Here is a 15,271-nt window from a genome sequence, read left to right on the forward strand (position 1 = left end):
ACCACACCTGTCCTAAAACCTAAAATCCTCCAGCCAGCGAGGCTACATGCCTAAACTGAGGGTAGGACGCAAGCAGCAGACCCACACCTGCCTTTTCAAGTAACCCAGTAAGGACCACCCACATCTACGCCATTCAAAATATAAGCTCAGCTTAAGCTCCCGCCGCCTTAGGACAAGTGTGCTCTCACCCGCCGTACCCAGGGGCCAAGGGGAAAGAGAAACCTGAAGATTCAGGCAGTTTAACCACCAGGGCTAAGCTCCAGACTCAAAGAAAGGCCAGCCCCACCCTTCGCCCCGCCCTCCGCCATTTGCCACGCCCCAAAGCCTTCGCCCCGCCTGTCAGCCCTTGTCTCAGTCCCCTCATTCCTCATCCTTCGCCCTACTCAGACCCCACCCCACCCCACCCCACCCTCGAGGTTTTTATGCCCCTTACCCAAGCCTGCATCCCACCTAGAGACTCTTGTCGGAGACCCCATGACCCATGCCCCGCCCACCTCCCTCTTACCCAACCCACTACCCCTTGCCCCGCCCTCTTACCTTAGGTCCCTCTTACACTTCACCCCTCCCACAAAGGCCCGAGCCCCGCCTACCACCTCCTGCAACGCCCCCAAAGACCACGCCCCGCCTACTTGGTTCTTACACTTCCCATTACCCCTTACTCCCCACTCTTTACACTACCCCGTTTCCCAAGAGGCCCGTGTCCCGCCCACCACCCCCTAGTTCCGCACACTACCCCTTAACCCCAACGCCTCACCCTTCGCCCCTCCTCCCGAGGCCCTCGCCCAGCCTGCAGCCCCCCTGTCCCGCCTTCGAGGCTCGTGCCCCGCCCTCAACCCCTGAACCCAAGTACCCTTTCTCTTCGCCGCCTCTCTCATCCTCCTGCCCCTCACTCCGCCCCCTACACTCCCTTTCCGCCCACTTCCCCTGGTCCCGCCCCCTACCCTTTACTCCCTGCCCCTCCCCCCCGCATCGCGCCTCTGAGGCGCGCACTCTGCCGCGAGCATTCAAGCCAGCCGGAAGTCGTAAAGCTGCCGTAAAGCGTGCCGCCACAATCGTACTAACGCCGGTTCCCTTGGAGACAGGCAACGCGTGCAAGATGGCGACGCCGGCGGAGGCGGAGGTGGCCGCGGACTTCACCGAGGCAGCTGAGGCTGCGGAACTGAGCCGCGCGCTAAGCCGCCTGCTGCCGGGGCTGGAGGCCGAGAATAAGCTGGGGCGGCGGCGTGCGCTGGAGGCCCTGGAGCACGCACTGGAAGAGGCGGTACGGCCCGGCGTGGATTCGGCGGCCTTCCAGGGCCCCTGGGCTCGTCTGCTGCTGCCGCGCCTGCTGCGACTTCTGACCGACCCGGCCGAGGGCTGTCGCGCGCTGGCTGCTCACCTGCTGGACTTAGGCCTGCGCCGTGCCGCGCGGCCCCACGACGCTCTGCCGCGCCTGTTGCCCGCGCTCACCGCACGCCTGGCCCGACCTGAGCCCACGCGGCCGCCGCCCGAGCCCTGCGAGGAGCTGCGCCTTACCCTCGTGCAGCTGCTCCGTCTGGCCGTGGACCTGTGCGGAGCGGCGCTCGCGCCCCACCTGGACGACGCGGTGCGCGCGCTGCGGGGCGTGCTGCTCGACCCTTTCGCCGCGGTGCGCCGCGAAAGTTGCGAGTGCGCAGCCGCTCTGGCGCGAGCCACTCCTGGTAAGCGTCGAATCCCCTTGCGTGGGTACCCAGACGATGGTTTCGTATGCGAGAGGGCACGAGACAAGATCTCACCATGAAGCCCGGGCTGGCACCAAACTTACTCTGCTTCAACCTTCTGAGTGCTAGACTCTCAGACCTGTGCTACGAACCCATTTCATGCTCATTTTTATGCAGAGGTTGTTATAGGATCCACGTGGAGAAGAACCACTCAATTTTGTGCACTCGTGTTTCCCTACACCCCAGTGCCTCTTGTGTCTCTGACTTGGATCACTAGCTTCCTAGGTGGAAGGAGACTGTTTTTCTCCACTTCCCTTTTAGTTTATTCCCACCATTTCTAACAGCTCTGCTTGATCAGCCTTCTCTTTTTTCCTTGTAAGCTAGGATTTTGGGGAAAAAAAAAAAAGAGGCCCTGCTTAGTGCTGATAGTTAAACTGAAAGTCTGGACGGGAGGGAGCCAGCTTTGTGAAATATGTGTACATGTCCACCTCGATACCTGGAGCATAGGCAGCGCCAGGACCACTGGAGGAGTTGAGGCTAGCAGGGACTGATTTACAAGAGTCCAGAGGAAGGTGGCAGGTGTGGTGGTGGCCACAGAACTGTATCTGATAACCAGCAGCCTCCCTGTCCCACAGAGCACTTCCACATGCAGTCGGAGTCCCTGATAAGCCCCCTGATGCAGACCATCTCCCACCAGCACTGGAAGGTCAGAGTGGCCGTCATCGAAGCCACCGGCACTGTGATCCAGTTTGGCAATGGCAATTCGGTGGATGATGTTCTTTCCCACTTTGCTCAAAGACTCTTTGATAACGTCCCTCAGGTAATGGGATTTGTCTTGAAACCGAGTTGTTTCTGTTAGTGGAAGTGTCTGCATGTGCTCATCCACTGGAAGAATTTCAGTGCAGAGCCAAGGTGGTTGGAGCCTTGCAGAGAAGGGCAGGGTGGAGGTTGAGTGGTGGGGTAATCTGTGCTGCCTGGTTTGGAAGCAGGAGCTCCTGGCAGACAGGAGCCTACAGATAAAGGGGGTGCACTGGCTTTAAGAAGGCAAAATCCAGCCCAGTGATGGCGCTGGCCTTTAATCCCAGCACTTGGGAGGAAGACGCGGGCATGTCTTTGTGAGTTCGAGGTCAGCTGGTCTACAGAGTAAATTCCGGGACAGCCAGGACTGTTGTGTAAAGAAATCTTGTCTAGAAACACCCCCGGCCCTCAAAAAGAAGGCACCAAAATCCAGCTCACAGGCATGTCTCATATCTAAAGCTGTTGTGGCTTATGGTAATATTGCCTATAGAGAGAGGACTGGTGGCAACCAGGCTCTGTTCCAAAGGGAGAAAAAAGGAGAAGGGGGAGCACATGATTCTGATTAGGTGGGGAGGAGGGGCAGAACGCCCACCCCACCCTCACCTCCCCACCCCCACCCCCACCCCATCCCCCCACCCCCAAGAAACTGAAATCCGTCCCCATCTTGGCCATTTGCATTAGCCACCAAACTCTACAGAGTGGCAAGTTATATCCAAGTGGCAATGTCCTCTCCCCTGGGATGAAGATGTTAACCTGAGTGCATCAGACACCCTCGCCCCCTGCTCAGGGTTGTATCACTTGTGCAAGTGCCTAGCCTACAATGGATCCTATCCAAGTCCTGCCTCAGGTTCCCAGCACAGCTTTATATCTTGTTTTATTTGTATACCTTTCTATGGCATTAAAATTCACATGTATACAATTCACCCATTCATGATGTTTAGTAGGTTTGTTTGTGTATATATGTGTATGTATATATTTTTTTAATTTTGTAAAGCATGTATTATTAAGTTTATTGTTTCAGGGTTGGGATTGTAGTTCAGGTGTAGAGCACTTGCTCAGCATGTGCAAGGTGTTGTATTCCATCCCTCACATCACACACCCAGAATTGTGAATTACAGCCACGGTGTTGTCCCTATTATCACTACTACCCCAGTTCTTATCATCCCAAACTTAAACCCTGACCAGCAAGCTGTAGTTGTCCATTTACATCTCTACCTGGTGAGGTTTAGTCTTTCTATCCTAAGTTTGCTTGCTGTAGTTTTCTCATGGAGTCATGGCACATGTCAGATAAAATAGCCTCTACTAAACGTCACCACAGCCCAAGAAACACCCAGGTACCATGGTGACACAGAAGACTGCAGACGGGATGTATTATTGTGGGGAAGGGGCACAGTGAGTCCTCAGAGGACAGAACTAGTGAGTGTCACAGGGTTCTGGATCAGCAATGGTACTCTCATTTGTCAGAAGGGTGGGGCCCAGCCCTGGGCCTCATTGCCTATGCCTGTTTCAGGACTAACATCCTCCACAGCAGATCTCAGAACCACCCTTTCCAGGCTATTATTTGGGGGTGTTTGAGACAGGGTTTCTCTGTGTAGCCCTGGCTGTCCTGGAACTTACTCTGTAGAGCAGACTGGCTTCAGACTCACAGAGATCCACCTGCCTCCAAAGTGCTGGGATCAAAGGTATGCACCACCACTGCCTGGCCCTTCCCAGACTTAAATGAAGCTTCTTCTGTGTTCTTTTGTGGCAGGTCCGGCAAGCAGTGACCTCGGTGGTTGGGGGCTGGCTGCTGAATCTTCGTGACCGCTACTCCTTCTTCCACAAACTCACCCCACTGCTGCTCAGCAGCTTCAGTGACGAGATGCCTGAGGTCCGGTAAGTGCCTCGATGAGCAGCTGGGCAGTGTGGGCCAAGTGGCATCCCCTATCCCTCTGGAGTCAACACTGATTTGGAAGAAGAGCTTCTGAAGAAGAGCTTCTCTCCAGTTGCCATTTATCACAATGGTAGTTTCTCTACTCTAGAATTTCCACAAGAAACTGCCCCATCTCCTTGTTTTGTGTGTTATGTAATCCTATGCCATATGAACTATCTCTGATGGCTAAGTCCTCTTTAGACTTCTTTCTTATTTAAGTTGGGTCTGTGAGTGGACATCAGACCCTTGTTAGTGTTGTCATCATGTAGTCAGCTGGTCAGAAGGCCACTCCTGCCCAGTGATGCCTGATGTCTAAAATCCCAGCAGGTGTTTCCCTGAGGTTTCTGTGGTCAGGACCTTCATAGAAGGGGTCTCCTGGCACCTAGGCCTGACTGCCACTCCTGTCTTGTGTTGCAGACAGACAGCCACCAGCCTCTGGGAGAAGGTCGGGCTGAAGTGGCAGGAGGAGAATGAGGCAGATCTAAAGGACAAGCTGGATTTTGCTTCTCCTCCTCCTCCCCACTACCCTAAAAACGGTGAGTGTCCCTGCTAAGGGACAAGACAGCAGGAAGGTGCATGAGGGGCATTTGTTCTTGGCCCTGAAGAAGGCACTGGTATCTGAAGTGCTGCTGGGCCGAGTAGTTGCTGAGTCCCTGTTGGGGGGTCACAGAAGGGTCCCTCCTTCCCTGGTGGCAATGTGGGCCCACGAAGTCAGCCTGTGCCCTCTGTCTCTCAGGAGCCAGCCTTTTTCCACCTCTCAGGGCCAGCTTCATCTTAAAGGGAAGGAGTTCCCGAAGCATCCAGATGTGCTGCCAGGTGTCCACAACTCCCTTCTGAACATGTGCAGGGACAGATCTCTGCAGCACTGCTAAGAGCTTCAGGAGTGGCACCATGGGGGCCTTCCTTTTTTGACCTAGAGGCAGCTAAGCCTGCAGGTCAGAAATAAGTGGCATTTGTCTTTCCGTGTGCTATCTGCCCTGGAGGGTAGGGTCTTCTGTTGGCACCTGCTTGTCCTCACATAGTCATGACCCAAGGCCATATTTACACCAGTCTAGCAAATTCAGCTGTAAAGAAGGTCTTTGTCCCTAGCCCAGCCCCTGGTCCCATGGGCTTTAAGACCTCCTGTCTTCTCAGGAAAGTGCATCTCTTAAAACCAAACAGCAGTGCACCCTAAGAAGGGCAGAGATGTGACTTATGGATGGCACTGCCTTCCAGCACCCATGTGCTCTTTCCTAGACCCAGGGGATGGGTCTGGTGGACTGTGGACACAGTAGTGATGCTGAGACTGCTCCTGAATTCTGTTCTGTTCTGCTGAGATGCCACCGTCGTTAGCCACCTCCATCCCAGTCAGCCTCTCTGCACCCGAGGTTCTGCCCTGTCCTCAGGAACTGACAGAAGAAAGCACGCTAGTTTTGAGAAAGATACAGAGAAAGATACAAGTAGTAGTATAAGCTGGTTTTGTTCCATTTTGATAAGTCAGGTTGAGAGCGCGGTTTTCCAGATGTGGAATTGAGATGTGAAAGCTGTTTATGTTTGATTGATTGATTGATTGATTGATTGATTGATTGATTGATTGTTTCTTTGTTTTTCTTGTGTGTTTGAGGTACTCAGTTTCAAACTCAAACCTCACTTGTGTGACACCAACTAAGTTATCCCCAACCCTTGGTTGTTTTTTTGTTTGTTCTGTGGCAGGGTCTCATATAACCCAGGCTGACCTTGAACTTGTGCAGTCCTCCTGCCTCAGCTTCTTGAATTCTGGGATTGCAGGTGTGCATCCCCGTACAGCAGGATTCTGAATGGCTGAAGGGCTTTTTTCCCTTCCTGTTCTTTCTGCCTCAGGTTACCTGTGTCCTTTTGCACAGCTGAGCAGGAAGTCACCTCCAGCTCTGGAGTCCCAGCCAGGCTCTGAACATGCACTGGTGATGTCCTCTGTGGTGTGAGGGATAGTGTGATCCCCTGATTAACTCTACCGAGCAGCTCTACCCTTGCTCTCCAGGGTCATCCCACACAGGTCACTGGCAGTCTAGCAGTGTCAGCAGGACACAGACTGACCTTGAAGTGCAAGGAAGTTCCCCACCTTGACTGTAACAGATCTTGCTGCCAGGAGCAAGAAAAGTGTGGGAGGAGTACTGTCTGGGAAGATAGCACACTTGACCAAGGTTGGGGGGCTTGTATGTAAGGACTTGGGAGGCATACTTGGATACACTGTCTGCACTGCCCAGCTTCCTATGCTCAAGTACTGGAAGGAGGTCTGCTCCCTGGGATATGTTTTGGATCTAAGTTAGGGGCAAGGGCTTGCTGCTGACAGTAATTACAGGCATCTCAATGGTTCTGGTTCTGAGCTGTGAGAGCAGCTCCTGCTCAGAGCTCTTTTTTCATCTGAAATCTGAAGCAGAATGGTTTTAGAATCGAGTCGTAGTAGCCAGCAACACGGCACTAGGTTTCATGAGTTTTGTTGTTCCCTCTGAAGTTATTTCAGTGTAGGATTAGAATTTTAAACTCAAGTTTTCATGATTTTGCAGCATTTCAGCCATTAGGTCTTGCCACTTTATATTTAGACCCTTACCCTAGCCCTCCTTGCTGTTGCCCCTCCCAGCCCTGTGCCTGGCCTCTACCCACCATCCAGGAACCTGCGTTGTTCTTGTCTAAGGGGCCGTGTACAAATACCTTTACATCTCTAAAACTGCCTTTTAAAGATATGGGTTTGTGAACTTTGCCAAAAAAACATGTCTGAAACAAGAGGGAATTCGTCCATCACTGGATCTGCCTGACTGTGGCCACTCTGTTTTTTGGGTGTCAAGTCATACTCTCTGTGGCCAGATATGTCCACTTGGCTGTCTTGTCGAGTCTCATCCCCACTACTGGGTTGCTCCTAGCAGTCACCTTCCTACTACCCAGTTGCCTCCTCCCTGTGCCTGACCCCTCCATGCTTCTTAGGTGGACATGTGCCCCAAGAGGCACTGACTGGGTGTTCAGAGACAGAGCAGCTCAGATGAGTGGCTATGACATGTTAAATCCTTTCTTCCTGCCAGTGTAGGGGGCCTTAAACTGCCTGACCACAGCTGATCCACACAGCACTTACAGTTGACAGTTCACACACACACACACACACTCTGAGGTCAGCACCTGGATCAAATTTAATCAAGTTCAGGCTTCCCCTTGCCCAGGACAGAGAGGTAGTAATGTCACCACCTCTACCACAGGGTTTATGCTCAACTTACAGACAAATGGTGTTTTCAACACCAAAACAAGTCTCCACTTTTAGTTTCTAATTTTTAAAAGTATTTTTAAAGATTTTAATTTTTTAAGATGTATTTACTTTATGTGTATGAGTGCTTTGCCTGTATGTATTGTATCTGCCCATGTACATTCTTGGTACCTGTGGAGGCCACAATTGTGAGCCACCTAATATGGGTGCAAAGAACCAAAATCAAGAACAGTGAATTCTCTTAACAGCTGAACCATCTCTCCATCGTCTTGTTTTTTGTTGTTGTGTTTTTTGTTTTTGTTTTTTTATTTTGGTTTTTCAAGACAGGGTTTCTCTGTGTGACAGCTTTGGTTGTCCTGGAACTCGCTTTGTAGACCAGGCTGACGTCAAACTCAAAGAGCTCTGCCTGCCTCAGCCTCCCGACTGCTGGGATTAAAGGCACAAACCGCCACCACCTGGTTTTGTATTTATTTTTAACTATGTACTTGTGCTGGGAGCATGGATTTTATGAACATTAAGTGCACTGCCCTTGGAATCCAGAAGAGGGTGTCATATCACCTGGAGGTCAGGTGGTTGTGACCTCTCCAACATGGGTGATGGGAACCAAACTCAGGTCTCCTGCAAGAACATCAATCACTCTTAACCACTGAACCAAATCTTTAGCAGCTAAATCTCCAATTTTACTCATTTCTTTTAGCTCTATTAGTTTGTGTGGGTGTGTACAGTGTAGCTGTGGACACCTGTGCTACAATACATAGATGGAGTTCAAAAACCAACTTTGTGAAGTTCTCTCCTTCCACCTTTATGAAGGTTCTGGGGATTGAACTCAGGTCTTCCAGCTTTCATGGCAAAAACATTTACCCACCAAGCAAGCCACTTTGTTGGCCTCAAATTACCAGTTTTAAAATGGAGTGCTATGTGGAGCAGCCAGGAAGGTTGTAGTTACATTGTTTTCAAATTAGTTCTTACTGAATAAAGTGTCCTCAGGGTCCTGCAAAGCACCAATGGTAGGGCTCTGGTGACAGCAGGTTCCTGGTTTTGTTGTTGGTGATGGTTTTCCTTTAAAACATGCTTCTGTTGAATTGTTTGCCCATCATGCCCAAGTGTGGAGGGCAGCATGTCTTCAGAGCAGCGGCTCGATGCCAGGAGGACACAGGGCCTCTTTCTTCTTTTAAAGAAAAAGCTGGTCTGGAAGTGAGTAGGGTTCCCTTTGAATATGTATCATTGTGCCCACCCATCTGTTTCTGCCCTGCCTACATTCCATCAGGGTGTTTGGGATAGAAACTTGAATGGGAGCGGAAGAAGAGAAGCTGGCTGGCACCGTGGGAGCTTTTCCCTCTCCTCAAGGGCAGGGCATTATTCTGCCTTAGCAGCGCACAGAGAGGCCTTGTAGACAAGAGTGAGATATCAGGAGAAGAGGGAAGTCACTTTTATAGAAGCCAGGTTTCCCTGATCCCAGAACCCCAACATCTCTGACGTCTCCAAAATTTGAACTTTGACCTCTACACCAGCTTCAGCCTTCCACCTTGTCTTCCTCACCAGCCCCTCCAGGTGGAATATCCTTTCCTACACTGGACCTGAGATGACCTCACCTTTTCCTTTGGTTTTAGGCAGCTATATGGATGGCTACTTGTTGCCATAGTGTCTGGCTTCAAAGATGTCCAAAGCTCTCCTACTGAAGAGTCCATTCTCTCTTACAGTCTCTAAGGGCCCTTGTCACCCTTCATAAGAGCAAGCATGGCCCACTTAAGCTGTCTTTTTCTGCCTTTTTGTCTACTGTCATGTTGTAGTTACTCCCTCAAAGAAGATTTATAGATAGTGCTGAGCTCTTTGGGCCTCCAGGCCAACACTTTTGGACTCTGAACTTGAGTAAATGATTACTAGGACCCCAGGGCCTTGTTCCCAGCGTACTTGTACTAACATGCTTCTAGACAGAGATGCAGGACCACTGACCTCTTTCCTGCCCGTCAATCAAGTGGCAAAATGGTCAAATCTGGGAAGGAATTTAGGCACTGAGCGCTGAGAAATAATATGGCTGGTAGCCAAGGTGGCGCATGCTCTTAATCCCAGCACTCGGGAGGCAGAGGCAGGTGGATCTCTATGAGTTTGAGGCCAGCCTGGTTTACCTACAAATCGAGTTCCAACACAGGCTTCAGAAGCTACAAAGAAACCCTGTCTTGAAAAACCAAAAAATAAATAAAACAAACAAACAAACATTGCTGATAGACAGCCAGTGCCAGGACACTTGTAGTCATGGTTTCTTAGGTCGTCAGCATGGTGCTTACTGCCTGTCCAGGGGAGACACTAGACAAGAATGAAACTGTCTCCCCAACAAATCTAGAGAGTATCCTAGCAACATTCTCCATGAGAGCTCCAGAGGGAAGCAACCTACATGTGCCCACTGGGGAAGACTAGGTATACCAGGTGGGGTGGCAAAATAGAACATCCCTCAGCATAAAAGGGGAAGAACACATACTTGTGCCACAGCATGAATGAATACTGTCAAGTGAAAGAAGCCTATTTACAAAGCATCCACCCCACCCCACCCCACCCCACCCCCGGGGTGGGGGAGTGGGGGGCGGGCTGGGACACTGGAAACAGTAATGCTATCAGCCAGGATAGAGTTGAGTCTTGCATTCAAACATCTACAAAATTGCATAGAAGTGTTAGTCAAGTTACTTGGAGGTAGGGCATGAGAATTAGGTTTGTTTTTTTCACAGTGCTTAATTATTTTACATTTTATTTATTTGGGCTGTCTAGTTGGCTCAGTAGGTAAAGGTGCCTACTGCCAAGCCTGGCAACCTGAGTTCCATTCCTGGGGCCCACATGGTGGGGAGAACTGACTCCTACAAGTTGTTGTCTGATCTCTACACGTGTGCTATGGCAGGTACTGACAAAATAAATAGTTTTTTTTTTAATTTATTTATTAGTTCTAGTTAGGGAACAAGCTTGTTTCAAGTCCCCTCTCCCTCCCTTCACCCCCAACCCTCCTCCCCCAGCCCACCCACCACCCTATCCACCCACCACTCCCCAGGCACCGTAGGGTCCTCAAAGGGGGCTCTGCAAAGTCCACCAAATCTTCCTGTGCCGGTCCTGGGCCCTCCCCCATGTGTCCAGGGCCAGAGTGTAACCCTTCACGTAGGATGGGCTCTCAAAGTTCCTTCGTTCACCACGTAAAAATACTAATCCACCATCAGAGGCTCCCTGGAGTACAGAGGCCTCTTTATTGACATCCATGTTCAGGGGTCTGGATCAGTCTTGTACTGGCCTCCCCGACAGCATCTGGGGCCCATGTGCTCTCCGTTGTTCAGGTCAACTGTTCCTGTGGGTTTCTCCAACCTGGTACAGACCCCTTCGTTCTTCATTCCTCCCTCTCTTCAACTAAATTCCCGATTTCAGCTCAGTGTATATCTGTGGATGTCTGTCTCTGCTTCCATCAGCCACTGGGTGGGGGCTCTAGTTCCTGGGTTGGTGGGCGGAATGGCCAAAATAAATAGTTTAAAAGAATTTATTTGCATATTGTATGTGTGAAAGTAGACACACAAAAGGCGTGCACATGTGAAGGTCATAGGACAACTTTGTGGAGTTGGTTCTAGCCTTCCACTTTGCTTTTGAAGTGGAGTCTGAGGTTTCTGCCTCTGGGTTAGTTGCTCCAGTTAATTGGCCCAACAGCTTCTGAAGGAGACTCCTGTCTCTGCCCTTCATCTCTCTGTGGGAGTGCTTGGATTACAGAACCATGCCACCACATATGGCCTTGTTTTGTTTTTAAACATGGGTTATGGGAGTGGAACTTGGATCATCAGATTTTATAAGTGAGCACTTTTACCCGATGAACTGTAGTCTCCTGAGCTTTGGTCTTTGTTTATTTGTTTACAATACTGGGGATTGAACCTAATACCTCCTACCCCTACCCTCTTTTTCCTTGTATTTTTGGTTTTGGTTATGAGGTATAACCCAGGCTAGCCTCAAACTCAGCTTATAGCAGAGGATGGCTTTTGACTTGATCACCCTGCCTCCACCTCCGGAATTCTGGGATTAAAGGCATGCACTACCACACCAATTATGTGATATTTGAAATGGAACCAGGGCGTCATGCATTCCAGGCAAGCTCACTACCAACTGAGCCATATTTAGATGGCCTGAGTTGCCCAAGCTACCTTAACCTTGTGGTCCTTCTTCGTCAGCCTCTGAAGCAGCTGCACAACAAGCTTGGGAAACCACTAACAAAAAACAGTGTTTTTAAGGAATAGTGCTGAGTGTGTATCCTGCTTGTGAGAGAGTAGGTTAGTTAGCTCCATGTGATGACTCAGCTTGTTTTTGAGGATATTAACACACATGCCTTTTGACTCATTGTTTCTGTTTCTTAGCATTTATCTAAAGTCATCAGTCAGATTTGTGATATTTGTATTTACGGATATTTGTTATCATGGTTATAAGAAAATTAAAGTTGCCCTGTATGGTGGAGTTTGTTAAACCAGTATTTGAAAAACAGAGGCAGGAGGATTGATGTGAATTTGAGGCTAGCCAGGGCTACATAATTAAACCCTGTCTCAAAAAACATCCTCTATTCCCCCCAGTAAAGGTAATGGGAACAACTGGCCCAGTGACTCCCAATACTGGATCTACATGGTGCTGGAATCATTCTGTGGGTTGGGTTCCAGTATCCTGGGGCAGTGCCAACCAATGGAGTGCTCCATACAGTGGATGCATCCCCATCCATGCTGTCCTATGTAGCATCATCTGGCCACATGCTTATCAGGTGCTGAGATGCCACTGGCACAGTGGGGGAACTGAGGTATTTATTGTGTGTAGACTACATGCTGGCCATTGCACATACCAAGAGCTCATGTGCTGGCTGAGCTATCCTGGAAAGACTGAGAGCATCATCTTTCATGCTATGAGAGCAGGCTAGCAAAGCTTGGTGACAAATGCCTGAAGGCTGAGGCAGGAGAATTTTAAGTGTGGTCCTAGGCTATGGAATACATTCAAAGGAAACTTAGTGAGACCCTGCCTCAGAAAAGAAGGCTGACCGTGTAGCTCAGAGGCACAGCATTTATCTAGAATCCACCAATAACTGACTCGGCAGGGTATGGCTTAGCAGTAAAACTTGACCTAGAATTCACCCTTCCAGTGGGGAGCTTAAGTGTGGCTCAGAGTGCCCGTCTAGTTCCCTGTGAGGCGGTGGGTTCAATCCCCAGCAATACACATATGCATACACACAGTGTTAAGAAGGTGGGGAAAAAAAAACAAGAAAGTAATTATAACTTATGTCCAGAATATACAGAGACCTCTCAGAACTCAGAAAAACAATTCAGAACTTCTAAACAGACAATATTTAGAAAGATCACCCAGGATAGTAACACAAATAGCACATAAACCTGTGAAGATGCTCAGTGTCATTGGCATTGGAGAAACAGAAATTGGACCTCAGGGGGATGCCACTGTACCCTTCCAAGCTTAGCTAACTTGAAGGCTAGCCATGCCATGGCAGGGAAGTTGAGAGTGATGCAGGCACTGTAGAAGTTAGGCAGGTCCTTTTTTTCTAAGTCAAGCAAGTATCTATGGTATGTTGTAAACCCACTAGATATTGACACCAAAAAAGGTAAATGCCTGACCCCACCTGTAACTGTTTATTAGGAGTTCAGCACGGCACCATTTAAAATGACCCCAAGTCAGAGCTAAGCTCTCAGGAGATAAATGGGGAAGTGGATATGTTCATGGCACAGACTACTCCAACAGAGTCCATGCTATGCAAGACCACTGAGCGAAGATGCTAGAGAATACATTCTAGTCCATAACCAGGGCCATTGAGTGGAGGGGCAATGGGGAGCCCAGGAGCTAAGTTTACTTCAGGGTTTGTGGTGATGTTTTCCAAGTGTGTCCCAGTATGGTTTCTTGTGTGTCATACCTCAGCATAGCCATGAGGAAAATTTATGACTTTTACTTTTTCCCCTTTTGTAGGGGGTTGTTTTATTGGGTTTTTGGTTTTGTTGTTGTTGTTGTTTTGTTTTTCAAGACAGGGTTTCTCTGTAGCTTTGGTGCCTGTCTTGGAACTAGTTCCCATGTAGACCAAGCTGGTCTTGAACTAACTCACAGAGATTCACCTGCCTCTGGCTCCCAAGTGCTGGGATTAAAGGTGTGCACCACCATCATCCAACCCATTTTGGTTTTGTTGTTGCTGTTGTTGTTCAGTTTTTTGGTTTTGAGATAGAGTCTCATTCTGTAGCCCAGGATAACTTAGAACTGTGTTACTCAGGCTGGTCTAGAACTTGGAGCAACCCTACTGTCTCAGCCTCCTAGGCTCCAGGATCATAGTGGCAAGCTGCCACACCTAGCCCTCCTTTCTGTCTTGAGGGAACATTCTGAACTTGACTGAAGCTATCTTTGTGGGTTCCCATCTTCTCCCCTCTAGAGAGCCGCCCTGGCCTGGGCTGCCGAGAGCTGGTCTTTAGGAACCTCTCCAAAGTGCTTCCAGCTGTCTGTCGTGATATCACCGACTGGGTGATGGGGACACGGGTAAAGGCGGCACAGCTCTTGCCAGTGCTGCTACTGCACGCAGAGGACCACATCACGCAGCACCTGGAGATCATCCTCAGAACCCTGCAGCTGGCGTGTACCGACGAGGAGAAGGCCGTGGTCAGCAGTGTGAGTGTCCCATCATCTTGCAAGTGGCACAGCTCAGCCCTGTACATACCAATTCTGTGCCCACCAGCTAACTCACCTGCTGCCTGCCCTTCCACCTCCCCCATACCACTACCCTGGCCCTGGCGGGGCCGTCAAAGCAGTTTCACACTTGAGCACACAGGCCATGTGCAGCATGTGGACTTTTGTCCAGGCCCTGCAGTGCTCTGCTTCTGGTGACCAGGCTGTTAGCAGTCAGTTTGCCTAAGAGACCGGTTTCCTCAGCCCAGCCCAGGCACACTCGAGTCATTTCCACACAGAACTCAGCAGGGGGATTGCAGTGTCTTCTTGTATGTTTGCATATGTGTGACCATGTAGTATGTGCACATGTGTGTATGAGTACATGCGCAGTTGTATGCATGCTTATGGAAGCCCAGATTTGACATTGGGTATTAATTGCTGTCCACTTGATTACAGTGTCCCTCACTGAACCTGAAACTCACAAATTCAGCTAGTCTTACCTAGCCAGCTTGCCCCAGGAATCCCCTTTGTCTGTCTTCTGGGTACTGGAGTGGCAGGAAGCTGCCACCCCTTCCCTCCTTTTACATGGGTGCTTGGGATCTGAACTCCGATCCTTGCGCTTGTACAGCAAGCACGTTCATTATGCACTGAGCCCCCTCCCAAGGCCTTATCACAAAACTTGAACTTGTATTCTGTTGGCAGAAAAGGTGACTTTACATCTCTCGATGTGGATGTATGAAGGAGAGGGAGGGAATGGTGAGAAGTACCATGTGAAGGTTGCTGTGTCCATGTGCTCTATGCCTTCCCCTATGTGCTGCCCCTGGCTGCTTGTTCCATGATGCATGTGCAGAGCAGGCCAGGACCCACGAGCTTTGTACTCCTCCAGCCACAACAGCCTCTTCCTGGGCAGCCCTCACTGCTGCCCAGTTCTGTATTGTCATCTGTGAGTATCTTATTAATGGAAGCAGCAGTGAGAGGCCTGTGGGCTGATGTTGCAGTGCTCTGCATTTAGCTTCATGGTTTTACATCTCG

The 15,271-nt window shown here is 50.0% G+C and overlaps 1 protein-coding gene across 1 annotated transcript in view; it reads left to right on the forward strand.

Annotated features, from left to right (window-relative positions):
- The first annotated feature begins 1,047 nt into the window (after positions 1 to 1,047).
- Positions 1,048 to 15,271, forward strand: part of Dnaaf5 (dynein axonemal assembly factor 5) — a 40,017-nt gene continuing 25,793 nt past the window's right edge. The window contains exons 1-5 of the mRNA XM_027413454.2: positions 1,048 to 1,679; positions 2,315 to 2,499; positions 4,228 to 4,352; positions 4,807 to 4,925; positions 14,010 to 14,242. Of these exons, the coding sequence (XP_027269255.1) occupies positions 1,097 to 1,679; positions 2,315 to 2,499; positions 4,228 to 4,352; positions 4,807 to 4,925; positions 14,010 to 14,242 (1,245 nt within the window). The 5' untranslated portion in view covers positions 1,048 to 1,096. The remainder of the gene's footprint in view (positions 1,680 to 2,314; positions 2,500 to 4,227; positions 4,353 to 4,806; positions 4,926 to 14,009; positions 14,243 to 15,271) is intronic.

This window comes from Cricetulus griseus, chromosome 4, assembly GCF_003668045.3.
Source record: "Cricetulus griseus strain 17A/GY chromosome 4, alternate assembly CriGri-PICRH-1.0, whole genome shotgun sequence".
Classification (NCBI taxonomy): Eukaryota; Metazoa; Chordata; class Mammalia; order Rodentia; family Cricetidae; genus Cricetulus; species Cricetulus griseus.